This window comes from Mastigoproctus giganteus, chromosome 5 (genome assembly GCF_048544385.1).
Source record: "Mastigoproctus giganteus isolate SK-2022 chromosome 5, ASM4854438v1, whole genome shotgun sequence".
NCBI classification, from domain to species: Eukaryota; Metazoa; Arthropoda; class Arachnida; order Uropygi; family Thelyphonidae; genus Mastigoproctus; species Mastigoproctus giganteus.
Genome location: NC_143579.1, coordinates 234,049,284 through 234,066,710, shown reverse-complemented (window position 1 = coordinate 234,066,710; position 17,427 = coordinate 234,049,284). Strand labels below are relative to the sequence as shown.

At 35.3% G+C, this 17,427-nt stretch overlaps 1 protein-coding gene across 1 annotated transcript in view; it reads right to left on the bottom strand.

Annotated features, from left to right (window-relative positions):
• LOC150086288 (SRSF protein kinase 3-like) overlaps positions 1-17,427 on the bottom strand; it is a 406,569-nt gene that overhangs the window by 212,210 nt on the left and 176,932 nt on the right. Inside the window, exons 10-11 of the mRNA XM_090374450.1 lie at positions 13,948-14,047; positions 949-1,236 (exon numbers count right to left, since the gene is read on the bottom strand). Of these exons, the coding sequence (XP_090230576.1) occupies positions 949-1,236; positions 13,948-14,047 (388 nt within the window). The remainder of the gene's footprint in view (positions 1-948; positions 1,237-13,947; positions 14,048-17,427) is intronic.

The window sequence follows — 17,427 nt, the reverse complement described above, 5'->3', positions numbered from 1 at the left end:
TCCCAATGAGAAAAAAGCCATTGACCAGGCAAAATTTTCATTAGCAATCAAACTCCAAACGGTTATATTTAAACCAATTTTAACATCAAATTCAAAAATTTCAGTTTCCCTTTTTCACAGGGATTACAATTATTAAACAGTAAATATCTCACAAAGGAGATACTCTCTCTTTAGCAGAATATGCACAATTAAACAATTATTTTAATGTAAAGCTTGCATACATCATGCTGAAAGACTAGTAATAGTAGCAAAAATGAAACTTAGCAATCTGTTATTATGTGCAAGAAATCGATTTCTCCACAGTACAATTATCTTTCTCATTCTCACTTAACAATTTAATTGTCTATTTACAAATGTGCAGCACAGTGAGACTAAAATAATCTTAACGTTTTAAATGAGAGATGCAAAAATTCTATGGACTTTTAATAACAGTATCTGAGCACAAAAATTTTTATTGATTAATACTGATACTGTTTTATTTTGCATATATTTCAAACCTTTTTAAATCAAATCAGATGTATTTTGTCCTTTGTACTTTGAATTAGCTACATTTTACTGTGTGCATGTGTGTAAACAATGTATAGCAATAAGGAATAGAATAAACTGTGTATTGTTAAAAAAGGAAAAAAAGTGGAAAGGGAGAAAGAGATGGATTGATTAGGGCCACTGCAAAGCAAAAAGACCTGATGCCCACATGAACTTTTTCAGATGAATCTAGGATATTCACCAAAAAAAAAAAAAAAAAAAAAATTAATGCACAACCTCAGTGTTGTTATTAAGAGGACTTAACTTCTGAAATGCAAAACAATGACATGTAGGCCTCTATTTCTGACATATGATATACAGGTAAATAGTAGTTAATTTAGAATTTATATGTATATATAAAAATATTAGTGCCCTTATCATGCATTCACATAAGTAAGAAATATGAAAACAAGTTTTAATTACCAGGACAGGAAGCCACTCGTCTCATTTCTGGATCTTTCAATTTGTGTTCAGTAGGTGTACAGAGAGCACTTTCAGAGCGTTCTAAGCGACCACGAGAAACAGCACTTAAATTTCCACTTTCATCTTCATAACCGTTACTAAGACCTTCTACCGAAACTGATAATCGTGGTCTGTCTGAACTACCAAGCCTAGAAACATTTAATGAACTATTATCCCTAGTTAACGTTGAGCCACCATAACCCCCACATCCATACGATCCTTCTATGTAGATACTTGGACCTAAACGATCTGAAATGAACAAGAATGATAAAAGTCAGTCAGTGCATGATTTATATTTCAGCTGTGTTAGATTTTTATTTCTTAAATTACCGTATTTCCCCGTGTATAAGACACACCTTAATTTTGGTGCCTGAAATTTGAAAAAAAAAAATGTATTACATAAAGTTATTGAACTCAAGTTTTATTCATCATAAAATTCATACAACTCCTCATCACTGTCAAAACTCCCATCCATTAGCTTGTCCTCATCTGTGTCTGATGACAAATCACTGTCTTCAGTTCCATCTATGGCATTTGAAATGCCACACTTCTTAAATGACGACAATGATCTCAATCTTGATATTATCCCAGGATCTTTTCACCCTGGTACAAACTTCTCCCATAGTTGGTTTCTTCACTCTTCCTGCTGGTGTCAAATTGTCCCCAGAAGACTTCATTTATTGGTTCCATTCGTCTCTCATGGCAGCTTTAAAGGATTTGTTAATGCTGACATCAAGTGGTTGGAGCTGGGATGTCAAGCCTCCAGGTATGACGGCAAGTTTTGTTTTTTGCTCTGCAGCAATCTTTGTGTTTTTTTGTTATGTGTGCCCTGAACTGATCAAGCACCAATAGGGCAGGTTTGCATAAGAGCCCACCTGGTCTCCTGCTCCAAACTTTCTCAAACCAGATCTTCATCCCATCCTGATCCATCCAACCCTTGTCATGAACGTGGACAATCACTCCTCGAGGAATGTCTTCTTTTGGCATTGTTTTGCATTTGAAAATCAGCATAGGAGGCAGCTTGGTTGCGTCGGCACAACAAGCTAGAACAACTGTATAATGGCTCTTTTCATGTCCACTTGTCTTCACAGTTACAGTTTTCACCCCCTTCTTATCAACAGTTCTGTTACTTGGGACATCAAATTGAAGGGGGACTTCGTCCATATTTGCAATCTGTCCCAACTCAAACTGATGTGTCTTCCGACATTGAATGACAAAACGATGAAATTCAAGGACCTTCTGCTCATAGCTTTCAGGCATCTTTTGGACAAGTCCAGTGCGTGTACGCATGCTTAGTCCATTCCGTTTCATGAACCTGAAGCACCAATTGTGTCCTTTGAAATCAGTAACTTCTTTTTCATCAGCAATTCTTCTTGCCTCATGCTGAACCATCTTTGTGGACACAGGAATTCCAATTGCCCTTTGCTCTTCAATCCATATCTTCAATTCCCTCTCTAAATCAGGCCATTTTGCTGACTTGTCTTTCGTGGCCTTCTTCTGTCGTGGCGTTTTCAGTAGGGTTTCTTCTTCCCGTAGCCAGTCTTGGATTGTTTTCTCAGTTGGAGGAGGACGAAACTTATGTTCAGCAGCACAATTTCCATTCACTCTTGCAAACTGGAGCACTTTTAACTTGAATTCAGCACTGTATGAAAATCTTTTCTGAGCCATTTCTGGGCAGAACGTGGCAAAACGTAACCTAATATACCGGTAACAAGTGTGAAACAATGAGCGCAAAGACAACAAGCGTGAAATGCAAGTAAAAAATCTACAACCACTGTATAAGACGCACCCAGTTTTTAGACCCCGAATTTTTCGAAAAAAGGTGCGTCTTATACATGGGGAAATACAGTAATTGAATTTTTTCGTTTTACAATTAATTACTAATTGATTAATTAAAAATATATAAAAGTAACCGTTTTCCCTTTACTGTATGTACTTCCCAACATATAACCTTCATTCCATGTTTTGCAATACTTTATTATCAGCAGTGTGTGAAATGCAACATATATTACAGACTCCAAGATTTAATAAATTAAACAATCACAGTGTGTTGCCACTGCTTTCATAAAGCAACTTTGCGTATTTCTTCTTGGATTTTAATATCAAATGAAAGATATGTATTTAATGTTTCTGCTGTGAATAACATGAAAAGTAAATAGTAATAATTCATATTTTATGTATTTAGTAAACTGGTAAAAAAAGGGGGGGGGATTTTATGTACGAAATGCAACCATTTTGTTTTTGCCGCCCATCCATTCTTCCAATAAGTGCACTGCAACAGACACAATATCAGGTATTTCAGCTACAATATGTGGCCAAAAAATTAGAAAACATTTGCAATTGGCATCAAAAGATAAACATATGATATGCAAATGTAGACTGTCAGATGGTATAATCACAAGTTCCTTGTATCACATCAAATAATAATGTAATGTATGCTTTCCTGGGAATTCTTTGTTGATCCAGTTGTGGGAAAGATACCCGATCTTCACGATTTCCAGAAAGATGATATTGCGAGAGCATGTTTAGCAGGAGGGGCAAATGAGAAAACAAATAAAATAATCACTGGTGTGCCAAAAGCAACCATCTCAAAAGTATACAATGAGTGGAAGATGAAGGGGAAGCCGACCGGGCTAGCCAGGTGGGTAAAGTGCCTGCCTGGCAACCCAAAGGTCGCAGGTTCGAATCTCACCTTGGGCTTGGATCATAGTAAAATGCCAAAACCTTGGGAGGTGCATTATGGCCACAGAAGCTAATGTGCCAACAACTAACAAAAAAAAAAAAAAAAAAAAAAACTGAAAGGGGAAAGCAGTTCTAATGGAAAAAATACAATAGAAAGTTAGTACTCCACAACACTGCAGGAATTTAAAGCAAGGTATACATCAAAAAAGAAGGTTCAGTGTACAGTAAATGAAAAATTTGATTTAGGCAAAGAAAGTTCTATTTCCAACTGAACTATGTGGCAGGAGTTTAAGAATATGGGATTGGTAGTTGTGTGTCTAAACGGAATCGACTTCTTTCTATTAAATATCGAAAGATTCAATAGGAGTGGTACTTAATACCATGCATCACTTGAAGGTTGAGAAGATACTTGAATTTCTGTAGTTGTAATTTTTAGGAAATACATATGAAGGGAGATTATTCCAGAAAACAGAAGTTGAAGGAATAAATGAGGAAGAAGAAAAGTTGGTTCTGTTGGTTTGAAGTTGGACAGTAAATGGATGCTGACTGGCTGTGGACCATGTTCAGGCTGCTTTTGAAAAGTGAAGTGGAATTATAGAAGCAAATTTAGAACAGTGCCCACGGAAGTATCTATAGAAAAGGCATGCAGCACGATATAGAATGGCAAGAACTTTGTTAGAGATGAGTCATTAATTAACTATTACAGATCAACTTGTACCTGTTGTCATTCTTTTTGATCACTCTGTAACTATCCTATGCTATGATTTTCTGTGCTATTTGACCAGCTCTGCAGTCATACATTTCGGCATCCCCCTTCTGCAATATTTTCTTAAAGTATGCTTTCTGTGATTTTTGCTATAAAAGTATTCCATAATTCATCCCTCGACATTTCATCCCACAGCAATCCACCCAATTCACAGATGCCATATAGCACCTTAAAGTGTCAAAGCCCCTCTTCTGAAATTAAAACCTATACTGTTACCTTTAACTACTGTAACATCTTTCGTCATTTTCCAACTGATGATTTCACAATCACTTCCCGACAATGGTTCCTGTACTTTAAGAAAGGCTGTAGTGGAGGGTATATGCTGTATACCTTCTGGATTTTTTACGGTGAACAGCGTATACTTTCTTGTTTTGGAAAGACTGAAATACGGAGTATATGGGTATACGCTGTATACTCTCTGGAATTCGATTAATATGCACAGTATACTCTCTGCTTTTCATAACATTTAGAGTTAACCTTCTGCCAATTTTATGACTACAGCACTGACTTTAAGCCCTGTGATGTCATCTGATTCATTAGTAATGATGAGGTCAAGAATATTCTCGCCCCGAGTACCTTTTCTAACATGCTGGTACAAATAACAATCATCTAGTTTATTTAAAAAAGATTTTCTGAATAGCGAGTTTCCCTCCCACTTATTCTAACCAATTTGGGGCAGATTAAAGTCACCATAATAAGACATTCATGCTTGCTTGCCCATTCCATCTGCATGTAAAGACTTGCATCATACTCTTACAATCTGCTGGTCTACAGTTACGTATGCCAGCAGAGATAGAAAGGTGATGAAAGAAAACAGAAAAATAGTGTTGACTGTTGACAACTACCCTGCCTACCTTAAAAGTGTGAAGCTTGTTTTCTTCCCTACGAATACCTCGTCTAAAATGCAGCCAATGGACCAAGGCATTATCAAGTATTTGAAAATGTACTATTGAAGTGCATACTGAAAAAAAATTATACTGAGAATAACTAACCAACCTACAGATTTGTGGATGTGCATATCAGTTGGTAAAAGTGTGGAGTCAAGATGTGATGGAAACAGTGATTAAGAATTATTTTGCAAAAGCAGATTTTGCTAAAACGGCAATTAATAGCAATGAACTACTACAAGACATTAAGCAATCTTGGGAAGAACTCCAAGGGAGAGGGGTTTGATTGGTGGAGAAATTGTCCTTGATGAATTTTTAGGAGTTGATTGTTGTTATTTTTGGCACAAGAGCTACTTAAGCCATATTGCGCCTATCAGTAATATGAAAGTTATCAATAGTGACTGTTATGGAAACAGTCAGAGACGATCATATAATTTTATTCATTTAAGAAAGCAGAATAACTCTATGGGATTAGCATCATTGCCTATGATATGAGAGTTTTAAAGGTTCTTTTAGATTTGGAAGGAAGCTGAATGAGCATTGTCGAGCTTGTTTGTACAGAGTGCATTCAACAAGAATGTGCTTCACTGTGAGCTGACAGTTGCAGTGAAAACACTGTGGAAGATCATTTCCTGTGAGGAGAAATAAGTGAGTAAACTGACTGTGACCGATTTGTGCTCTGGCTAAGATTACTTCTTCCTTTCTGTTAGCAAGGAAACTAGAAGTCCATAATGGTCCTGGTTTATTTGCAATAACTTATTATCCGTTTGAACTTGCCACAGAAGTGTCCACTGTTCCTTACATATCCTTCGTATCATAGATCTGTAAGTGTAATCAACATACAGAACACAAAAACCTGTAGATACTGGGTTAGATGGATGTTTTGCAGCATAGTCTGCACATTCATTTCCTGATATCTCAGTGTGGCCTGGGATCCAGCGCAGAAGATGACTACTTGCTGGCATTCCTGAATATGAATAATCTTACTTCTTATGATTTTTATTAAAGGATTGGTTGGTGAGGAGGTGTTTTGTAAGGCTATAAGTGTACTCTGTGAGTCTGTATATATTATACTTTTTTTGATGGAGAGATGGAGAATATTTTCTAGGGCAAGCTTGATGGCGAATAACTCAGCTGTATAACTGCTGCATTCAGTAGGCAGAGATACAGAGCTAGTGTTAAAAGGGAAAACTGCCACAGCACCTACTCCACTATCAGACTTTGATCCATCCGTATATATTTTCGTGAAATGTGGATAATTTTGTGTGTGAGCGAAATGAAGTTGTCGCATGTTGATATTTGAAAGGGAATCTTTTCCCTAGTTTAGGAAGTAATTCTCACAGGATGGATTAATACAAGATCATGAGGGAATTGAAGTGTTTGGATTTTGGAGGACTTTTTTAAGGTGTACATTCCAACTTTCTGATAGTGCCTGCAATCTGATACCAGTAGGTTGAACTGCTCTGGGTTTATTTCTGTAGAACATTTTAAAGTGTGGATCACTAAGTATTGGCCAAATGGGATGGGTAGGCATGCTTTGAATTTTAGCAGCATAATTCAAAATTAACACCTTTCTTCTGAGATAGAGTGGAACTTCATGGGCTTCAGCTTAGAGACTTTGTACCGGCAATGTTCTATAAGCACCTGTAGCAATCCTGAGGGCAGAATGTTGAATAGGAGAAAGCCGTACTAGCACATAGGAGTTGATAATGATTTCATAGTAACTGAATATCCAAGTGACTCCAACATTTTGGAGAGTATTCAAAAAACTAGTGATAATATTGAAGATGAGTTGGATGAAAGTGAGGGTAACAAAGGCAATATTAAATCTTCAAAACATGAAAATGTTGGTAGCATTTGAAACGAGGCCTCCAGTGCAAAGAAAATGTTCCAGAAAAAAAATAACCAAATATTTTAAGAAATAATTCTTAAAAGTGTACTAATATATTGTGTGCATCATGTAAGTAGTCATTAATTGTTTTAAAATATTACAAAATTTATTATTTCTGATTTATTTCCCATCTTTTACTATATTTCTGAATGTTGAATTACAGCATTTTTCATTGTTGGAAAGGTCATATTTCTTTATAATGAAATTTCTGTTTAACAAATTTTTTTAAGCGAACGATCAATTTCATTATACAGAGGTCTGAATGTATTAATTTAACCATAATACAGAAACAAAACAAGCATGTTTTGGTTGATACTTGCTAGAGGAAATCATATGATTTTCCACATAAATGTATAACTTAAGGCATATGGACCATAAGGGAGCCTAAAAAATATGAATCTCAAAATTGAGGTATTTGCAACAAAAAAAAAAAAAAAAAACCAGTGTGTATGTGTGCATGCTCACACACAATGCTCCTTTATGCATGACTATTTATTCTGAAGTTCACGAGTCATTTTTAATACTTTCAGTGGTAATGTGGAGTGAGTTGTTTTTTGTAAAATTTTGAAAAAAAAAAAAGTAACAGTTTGTACATAAATGCTTTTAAATATTAACACTTATTTTTACTTTACTGCCCAACTCTCTAATTATTATCAAAAATCATATCAGAATGTAAAAAAAATTGTAACTTTGTAAATAAATCCATCACAACAATATCCTCTACATCTATTTACGTATTATTTATTTGGTTTTATCAAACTTTAGATCTGAATTCCACAGAAATTTCGAACAAGTAATATATAAGTTTTGGATTTTATAAGTCCAAACCAGACAAAAATTCATGAGGTGCAACTTTCTCTTCCGATTTTGAAAGTGATTTCTGTGCTGTCATCTATTATAAACTATGTATATAATTACATGGCAGAACATACAAAAAAAATTAAGACAATTTGTACATTAACAGACATGTTGTTTGAAGCAAACTACAAAACATATCTAAATACATACTCCTCAGAGCCCACACGGGAAACATGGATCTAAGTACCTGCTCCACAGAGCCTATACATGAAAAAACATAGATCTACATTTTCAGTTATTATTGTTATTATTTGGTTTTTAGGAGCATTAGGAACTAAGGCCATATTGCTCCGGGAATATGCAGTGGTCATTTCATGACCTTTCCGCATTGTCCGTATTTGGTGGTGACGGGCTCGAACCCTGGTCTAATCAAGAAGCGTGTGCTACGCACTGCTGCTCCTTCCCACATGGCTACGGAGGCGCCTACATTTTCAGAATTAAGAAACTTACTAATGAAAAATGGACACTTATTTGTAATTTTGTCAAATTATAATTATTAGAGTTTAATATTTTATCAAATTAAATAATTCAATGATCTGTTTCACTGAAAGTGGTTCAGCAGGCACATGGAGTAAAGTTTTACCTTGACGTTTAAAAGGATATGGATAACTGATTTTGAATATTTCTTGCCTGATTTTCACACTTAAACTTTTATAAACATATAATGTAGCCATCAGTAGATATACAATGCAAGTGCAATATAACAGGGTGTTGGGGACAACTTGAACACCCATGCTATATAAGCGAGGTGCATTAATAGCCAAAAATAAAATTTAATCAGTTTTTTCATAAGTAATGACTAAAGACAATCTATTAAGCAAATTCCATTCCATGCATTATCTTTTTTCCTCCCCCTCTCTTCTAGTTTACTATTTTGCCATCAGTGGATGAAGAGAGTTAAATGATTTTAAATAGTAAATGCACCATTACAGGTAGTTCCCACTTTACAAGTTCCCGGGCTTATGATTCCCCCCCCCCCAAATATCAAGATTAAACAGAATCAAAAAATGAACATTAACTACAATAAATAAATGCTAAACATTCATAAATACAGTATTTCAAACCACGCACGTAGTTATAATAGACTACTACTCTGTGTGCATTTATTTGTTTAGGCAGAATTAAGAGGGAGGTCCAACTCAAAGAAATTTGGAAAAAATTTCTTTGAGTTGGACCTCAAATTGAAAAATACAATAAATTGCACCTCTCTTCCCTTTCAGAGGAAAATGTTTAGTTCTGAGTATCTTGAGTGCAATTTAACATTTTGTTGATGTATTTTTCGTTGCATCTCTAACTGAGGTGAGACATGGGAGAAATTGAATATCTACAGTAATTACTGTTATATAACTACTATTGGACTAGAAAGGAATAGCGAAAGCTTAAAAAGCGGTACTCACCTTGAAATTAATCTGCGATGGTTTACTTAGGAAGCGTGGTTAATGTTTAAGTTGAATTGTTGAATTGAAAATTAAAAGGGAGGGAAGTAGATAAAAGTTGACTGAGTTAAATAGGCGCAAGGAAATAGAAGTGTACACATCCAATCCTTGGTTGTCATCGAAATAAAGAGAAGAAGGAATGATTAAAAACTATGTAAGTGAATCCGATGAAGCCAATAGTCTTTACGAGGACTTTCGTTAGTTAGAGAACGTCTTCAGTTGGCAATGTGTGGGGAGAGAACGCGCGTGATATTTTAAGAATAAAAAATTATACTCTCGTGATGCCTTTTTTGACATGTGGGAACTTTAATCTCGAGAGGTTCCAAATTGGGGAAAGATTGAAGGGGAGTTTAGAATTTAGAATTTTGAGGTTAGAGTGGTGCTTGTACCATTCAATAACTAGGGCTTCATATTGGAGTATTCTGTAACTGGATTTTAGTTTAATGATTGAAATGGCAGAGTCGATGAGCGGGTTGTGGTTGTGAGTCTGGGCATGAGTTGTAAGTTCTGTGACAGATTGGTTGGACATGAGACTATGAAAATGGTAGTATGCACGGGTATTGGATGTTTTTGATGAGCCAAATTTAGTAGTGGTACTTCCGATATAACATGTGTTGCAGTTTGGTTGACAATTGATGAGGTATATAATATTATTAAGGTCGTTTGTAGGATATTTGTATGAGTCTTTATAGGTGCTGAAGAAGGATCCTAATTTGTTGTAGGTGGAAAAAACAAGGGAGATATCAGTGTTGTTAAATAGGCGTCGGAACTGTCCTGCTAGTTCATTGTGGTAATGTGACATGTCGTCGGCATAAAACTTAACTCTGTACACGATAGACTTAAATTCACCCTTGAAATTGGACAAAATAATCAGATTAATTTCCTTAATCTTACTATCTATATAACAGGCACAAAATTAAATACGAAAATTTTCAGGAAAAATACAAACACCGGTAAATACTTACATTTTGCTTCTCATCACCCTCTAAACACTAAAAAGGCAGTCTTATATAACCAAATTCACAATGCACTAAAGTACAGTTCCTTACCCACTGACCTTCACAATGAAATACAGTATATCACCGACAAATTTATATCCAGAGGTTACCCCCACCAACTTATTTTAAATACAATCCTTAACGCTAAAAATAAAATTAAATCTAACACCCCAACCAAAGACAAAAATAAAACAAACATCCGCATAGTCCTCCCTTACCACAATGAACTAGCAGGACAGTTCCGACGCCTATTTAACAACACTGATATCTCCCTTGTTTTTTCCACCTACAACAAATTAGGATCCTTCTTCAGCACCTATAAAGACTCATACAAATATCCTACAAACGACCTTAATAATATTATATACCTCATCAATTGTCAACCAAACTGCAACACATGTTATATCGGAAGTACCACTACTAAATTTGGCTCATCAAAAACATCCAATACCCGTGCATACTACCATTTTCATAGTCTCATGTCCAACCAATCTGTCACAGAACTTACAACTCATGCCCAGACTCACAACCACAACCCGCTCATCGACTCTGCCATTTCAATCATTAAACTAAAATCCAGTTACAGAATACTCCAATATGAAGCCCTAGTTATTGAATGGTACAAGCACCACTCTAACCTCAAAATTCTAAATTCTAAACTCCCCTTCAATCTTTCCCCAATTTGGAACCTCTCGAGATTAAAGTTCCCACATGTCAAAAAAGGCATCACGAGAGTATAATTTTTTATTCTTAAAATATCACGCGCGTTCTCTCCCCACACATTGCCAACTGAAGACGTTCTCTAACTAACGAAAGTCCTCGTAAAGACTATTGGCTTCATCGGATTCACTTACATAGTTTTTAATCATTCCTTCTTCTCTTTATTTCGATGACAACCAAGGATTGGATGTGTACACTTCTATTTCCTTGCGCCTATTTAACTCAGTCAACTTTTATCTACTTCCCTCCCTTTTAATTTTCAATTCAACAATTCAACTTAAACATTAACCACGCTTCCTAAGTAAACCATCGCAGATTAATTTCAAGGTGAGTACCGCTTTTTAAACTTTCGCTATTCCTTTCTAGTCCATTAACACGGTACTTGAAGATTTCTAAAAATTTCGTATAACTACTATTGTTTATAAAAATTTAATTATCCAATTGAGGGAATAGTTGTGCAGAAGAGAATACAATAGCTTATTGGCCCACATTCTGGAAATCACTGCAATAGTTGGTTATACTCTGTGAGGTATAGAGTTTGTTTCTTCTAGTGTTTATCCTGAAATTCATGGTGTATCAAAAACTGCAATTTTTTTAACTTTCTGCTCTTGGGGGACATACACATTATGTTATACCTTAAACTGTAGTATAACCAGACACAGTACATCAAGGTTGCACTGTGTTTGTTTGTTTGTTATTTGGTTTTTAGGAGCATTAGCAACTAAGGCCATATTTCTCCAGGGATATGCGGTGGTCATTCCCTGACCTTTCCACATCCTCCATATTTGGTGGGCACAGGCTCGAACCCCGGTCTAATCAAGAAGCGTGTGCTATGCACTGCTGCTCCTGCCCACCTGGCTACAGAGGCGCCTGCACTGTGTGAGTGCAATGTAAATTGTATAACATACATGTTAGAATAAGTGAGCAGAATAATAGATAAACTCGGTGAGAAGCAAATACATAGAAGGCTAACCAGTACATAAATATGAATACACTGAGAACACAAATGGGGAGAGAGGTAACTACTGAGAGGAAGATTGTGGAAGGAATATGTATCTAAAAATTAAGACACTTTAAACAGAAAGCCAATATGGCATTTATTTTATTTTGTTTTATTTTATTTTTTTTTGTTACCCTTCATAATCTATAAATTACTGTGATTTTAATTTATTTAAAATAATTGTAGTGAGCTTAGTTACAGGGCACTACTTGTACTACCACCAACAGTCTAGTTCAGTGTTTCCCAAAGTTTTTTGCTTGCAAACCCCTTTTGATCCTCACATCCTTGCTCACGTAAATATAGGGTATCCAAAATTAAAAATTTATATCTCAGAACTGATTTATTATATGTATACAATCTACCTTTTTCAGACTGATACAAAAAATAGCTGAATAATAAACTCACTATTTAAGTATACATTCAATTGTTCCTCATAGGCTACTAGTGTGAAGAATGGCGTTGTTTCTTTGTCTCACAAAGTCCTTTAAAACTGGGAGTGATTGTAGACAAATGAATTCTCATGTCGGGTGCAGCATCCAGTCTCTAACGATATTTAGATTTTGTTGCTGCCTACCTTGAAAATTCAGCTTCGCACAGATAAGTTGTGGGAAACAGAAGTTTGAGCACTGAATATTTTGACACTTGTGGATATTCTTGAAGGATACACCAGAATTCAACCAGAGGAGGTGAATGAACTTCTGTTCCAACCTAGTATCAGGCATAATATCTGTCAAACAATTGTAATTTTGCACAGATATGCCATCCAGTTTCTCTGAAACACAAAATGGATTTCAGACCCAAGTAGTGTCATCAGTAAGATGGGAAGTATTTCTGAAATTCCTGTTGCAAACCATTTAAGTGTTGAATAATGCTACCATAAATAGTTTCTTTCAGGCTAGATTCTGTTTCTATCAAAGTCATTCAGAGTTGGAAAGCATTCGTACTGCCTTTTTCTACACACCTCTTCCAAATTCAAGTTTATGTTTAAAAGATGCAATTCTGTACCCTTTTGTGAATACTGACATCTTTCTTTGACATGAGAGATTTAGTTTATTAAATCTTGTAAAAATGTCTGCTAAATATGTCAATTTCTGTAGTCAAGATGTATATACCAAACAGTGAGAAAAGTAAAATGGATGATCAATAAAAAAAAAAAATAAATAAATAAGCAAAGTTCAAAAACTCTAATAAGAATTTTGCCCTAGAAAGCCAACTTATTTCTGTACGAAGCGGAAGTATTGTGTGGTCACTGCCCACTTCTTCACAAAGTAACTTAAGCACTCTATTGTTGTTGTTGGTTTTTAGGAGCATTAGCAACTAAATCCATATTGCTCCGGGATATGCGGTGGTCATTCCCTGACCTTTCCGCATCCTCCGTATTTGGTGGTGATGGGCTCGAACCCCGGTCTAACCAAGAGCATGTGCTACGCACTGCTGCTCCTTCCCACCTGGCTACGGAGGCACCCACTCTGTTATTAAGTGGCCTAGATTTAATGTGGTTCACTATCTTTACAGCATCATCCAATAGTGTTTTTAGGTCTCTTTCCATTGTTTTGGCAACAAGCACTTGTCGATAGAGTACACAATGACTACTTGAACAAATTGTGATCAATTCACTCCCCCCCCACAGAAGTTTAAAAAACCCTACATGTATCATTTGGCCTCATTAATACTAATATAGTACTCAGAATACTTAGGGTTTAAAAGTCTAGCAACACTTACAATTTAGTTCTGAATTTTCACCTGAGCTGCCATTATATCTATTTTCTTCTGGAGTTGCATCTTCTTCATCTTTGTCTTTTTCTTCTTCTACTGCTCTCTCCTGAAAATGAAATTATCTGCAGATCTTTTTAACCAGACTTAATTAAACAGCATGAAGTAAATAACTGAGAGAAAAAACAAATATCATCAATTCACAACTGTCCATGGACAGATTACCTGACTTGCGGATTAACCATGCTGATAAGAGAAAAATCTCTAAATACCTCTAGTAAGAATGAAATATAATTTAACACTTTTATCATTATTTTGAAAAAAAAAAAAAAATATATATATATATATATATATACACACAGTGCTTTTATTTTAGATGGTACAGCATACCGGCACCTTTATTAAAAGTGATGTGTTTGTAATATTCCGGAATTTTTTTTCACATGTTTACCTACTATTCAAACAAGCTTAAAGTTAACTAAATTTGCATTTTTCACTGTCTATTGTTAAGATATTTTCTATATAAAACTTTATTTTTAGAATTCTAAATTACTCAGTTGGATCTCTGTTTAACGAACTCCTTTTATAGCAAATTGTTTAAAAATTTCCCTTGGAAATTACATTTAAAATAGTTTCTGTTGAGCGAAGAAAATTTTCATATAACGAACGGCTTAAGAGAGATAAACTCGGTAAGCACTGTTGTCACTTCTGGCTTTCAGACAACTTAGGAAATTAGTGCTGCTGCTAAGCAAGAATTGTGAGAGCTAAAGGGATTACCATTCTACAACTCAGTGGTACCTGGTAAAACCTATTCGACCACCAGTCCCACATATGGAGAAGTCATGCTAGTCAACAGTGAGCAGATGAAGGAGTATTCCCAATGGGCTCAGGTCCACCTTCTACCGGAGTGGCATCCAACCCTTTCCTGTACAGGGGCCATATTCAAAATTAGATTTTTTTCGGGGGTCGCACTGAGTGATTCAAAAAAAATTAGTGCATTACATTTTCCATATCTTGTTACATGTAAAAGAAAGTTTCAGTTTTCACGTTACCCTTTTTTATTTTCAGGATATATATATAAAAAATGCAAATTCCCAACACTTTTATGTGTGACAAATCTATGACACTAATTTATTTTTTAGATTTTATTAAAATTATAAAAAATATGACTTTCTTTTGTTTTTCAAAAAAATACTTTTTTTTTTTTTTTGAAAAACAAATTGAAAAATATTCTAAAATTTTATTAAGTACAGTACATGATTACATTTACTAAACAAAACATTTAATTAATGAGAAAATTTTTTTGATAATTAGCGAAATTTAAAATGCTGTTTTAATTCACTTTCCGTGCGGGCCGTAGGTTGGACTCCGCTGTGAATCAATTGTAAGTGCCGGTTTGAGAATTAGGAGGGAGTAATTTTCTTTTACCCTGACAAATAATCATCTGTTGTTTTGCGGAAGTGAGTTATCCACATTTTATCGCAAATTTTCCCTATCTCTGTTTGGTCACAGTACCTGAATATCTAAATGACACCGACATTTTGGACAGTTTCAAAAAAAAAAAAAAAAAAAAAAAATCGAATTTAAGAAATAATGACAAGAGAAGGAAAATGAGGTCGGCGAAAGCATTAAACCTTTTAAACGTGAAATGTTGGCATTTGGTGAGAAAGAAGTTAGAAAACTGTCAAGTAGGCTTCAGTTAAATGAAAGAGATACAATTCGTGCATTTTGGGAATATCTAATTGATAAGACGGTTTCGGAAGAATTGAAGAGCATTTGATGAACGCTCTGAGTACAACACCAATTTCATCAAGTGAATGTGAATGATGACTTTCACAAGTGAATCTGATCGTCAGCCCAACCAGAGCTTTGTAGATGACAAAAACAATTACTTCACTGCTATTTATTAAAATTGTAGACCCACTGGTGACACACTTTGATACATCAAATATGTCGATTTGTGGTTGCTCCAGAAGCGGCATTCATCAGCAGACACAAACAGTAAGAAAAGAAGTCAGCATAGTGTGTTGGATGAGAACTCGATAAAAATTTGGAATATTCTATAAAAACTTTATTATGAAATTATTTTTACTAATTTTTACTTATTACTTATTTTTTACACATTTTACTTATTTTTATATACTAAAATAATAAATTTATGCTTAATAAACTGTGTTAATATACTTAATTTGTTCTTATTCAAAAACATTACTACTAAAGTAACAATATCAGGAAATAATTTTTTAGAGTACTGTACTTTTCATGTCCTTTATTTTTATTTTTTAATTTATTTATATATTTTTTTAATTAATTTATTTTTTTTTTGTTCTATTTTATTTTATTTATTATTATTATTTTTTATATATATATATATATATATATATATACATTTTTTTTTTTTTTTTTCTTTTTTCACTCTATACACTATCGTAAACTCCTCTCTTCTATTTCATGGGAGGTCTATCTCTTCCCCTTATTGTCTATCCAACCTCCCCATCCCTATACTTCAATTCTTATCCCCACTTCCTTTCCCTTGGGGCTCCCAGGCTTGCCTGATAGTCCCAGTAAGAGTCTCAGCTAGAAAGTGGACCCTGGTGCGCCTCCTCGTGGCCAAGGTTGGGAGTCAGGGGGCAGGGGACCAGGTGTCCCCTGCCCCCTGGCTGCAAAGTCGTCAGTGCCAGCACTCAACACTCAACATAACAAGACACAGACACATACTTACACACCTACATACATACACTTGCTGGTCTTCACCTTTTCAGATGCTACAGGAGCATATAGGGGAAACCCTGGAGACCGCAATTGAAACAAACACACCTTGTATTTGGAATAAAGGTCTTCTAAACAAGCTTTCAGCTTATGGTTTGCCAGCTGTTTTTTGTAATTGGATATCCAGTTCTCTCTCTCTCTCTCTCTCTCTCTCTCTCTCTCTCTCTCTCTCTCTCTCTCTCTCTGTTCAATGTGGGTGATGGAAGGTCACCCTGTGTTCTAAATTCTCCACTAATGTTGGCATTCCCCCAAGTTTCAGTTCTTTCCCCCACTTTTTTTTTCTTGTACATTAATAACCCTCTTCCACTGACTGAAATCGTATCCAGTTCTGTTCATGTTAGCACATTGCAATCCATCTCCCAGTTTCAGGAACCTTCCCCCCCTGCACAAACAACTTTAGCACCTCTAATATCCACTGCCAATTCCTTGAATGCTGATCTCCAGATAATTCTTGAGTGAGGCAAAGATAACTTAGTTAATTTCAATCCTTCTAGAGCTCAGTCCTCAAAAAAGGGATTCTTCTGCTCCTAAGCTTACCTTCATGATACTCAGATTTCTGGACAAGCTGATATATCTCTAGTAGGGATTAACACTGATTTGTAATCTCTTTTGGCATAAGCACATCACAAATGTTGCTTCCACTACTTCTAAAAAACTGGGTTCTCTCTTTCTGCCTTGACATCACTTTTCTTCTAAATAGTTACTTACTCTCTACAAATT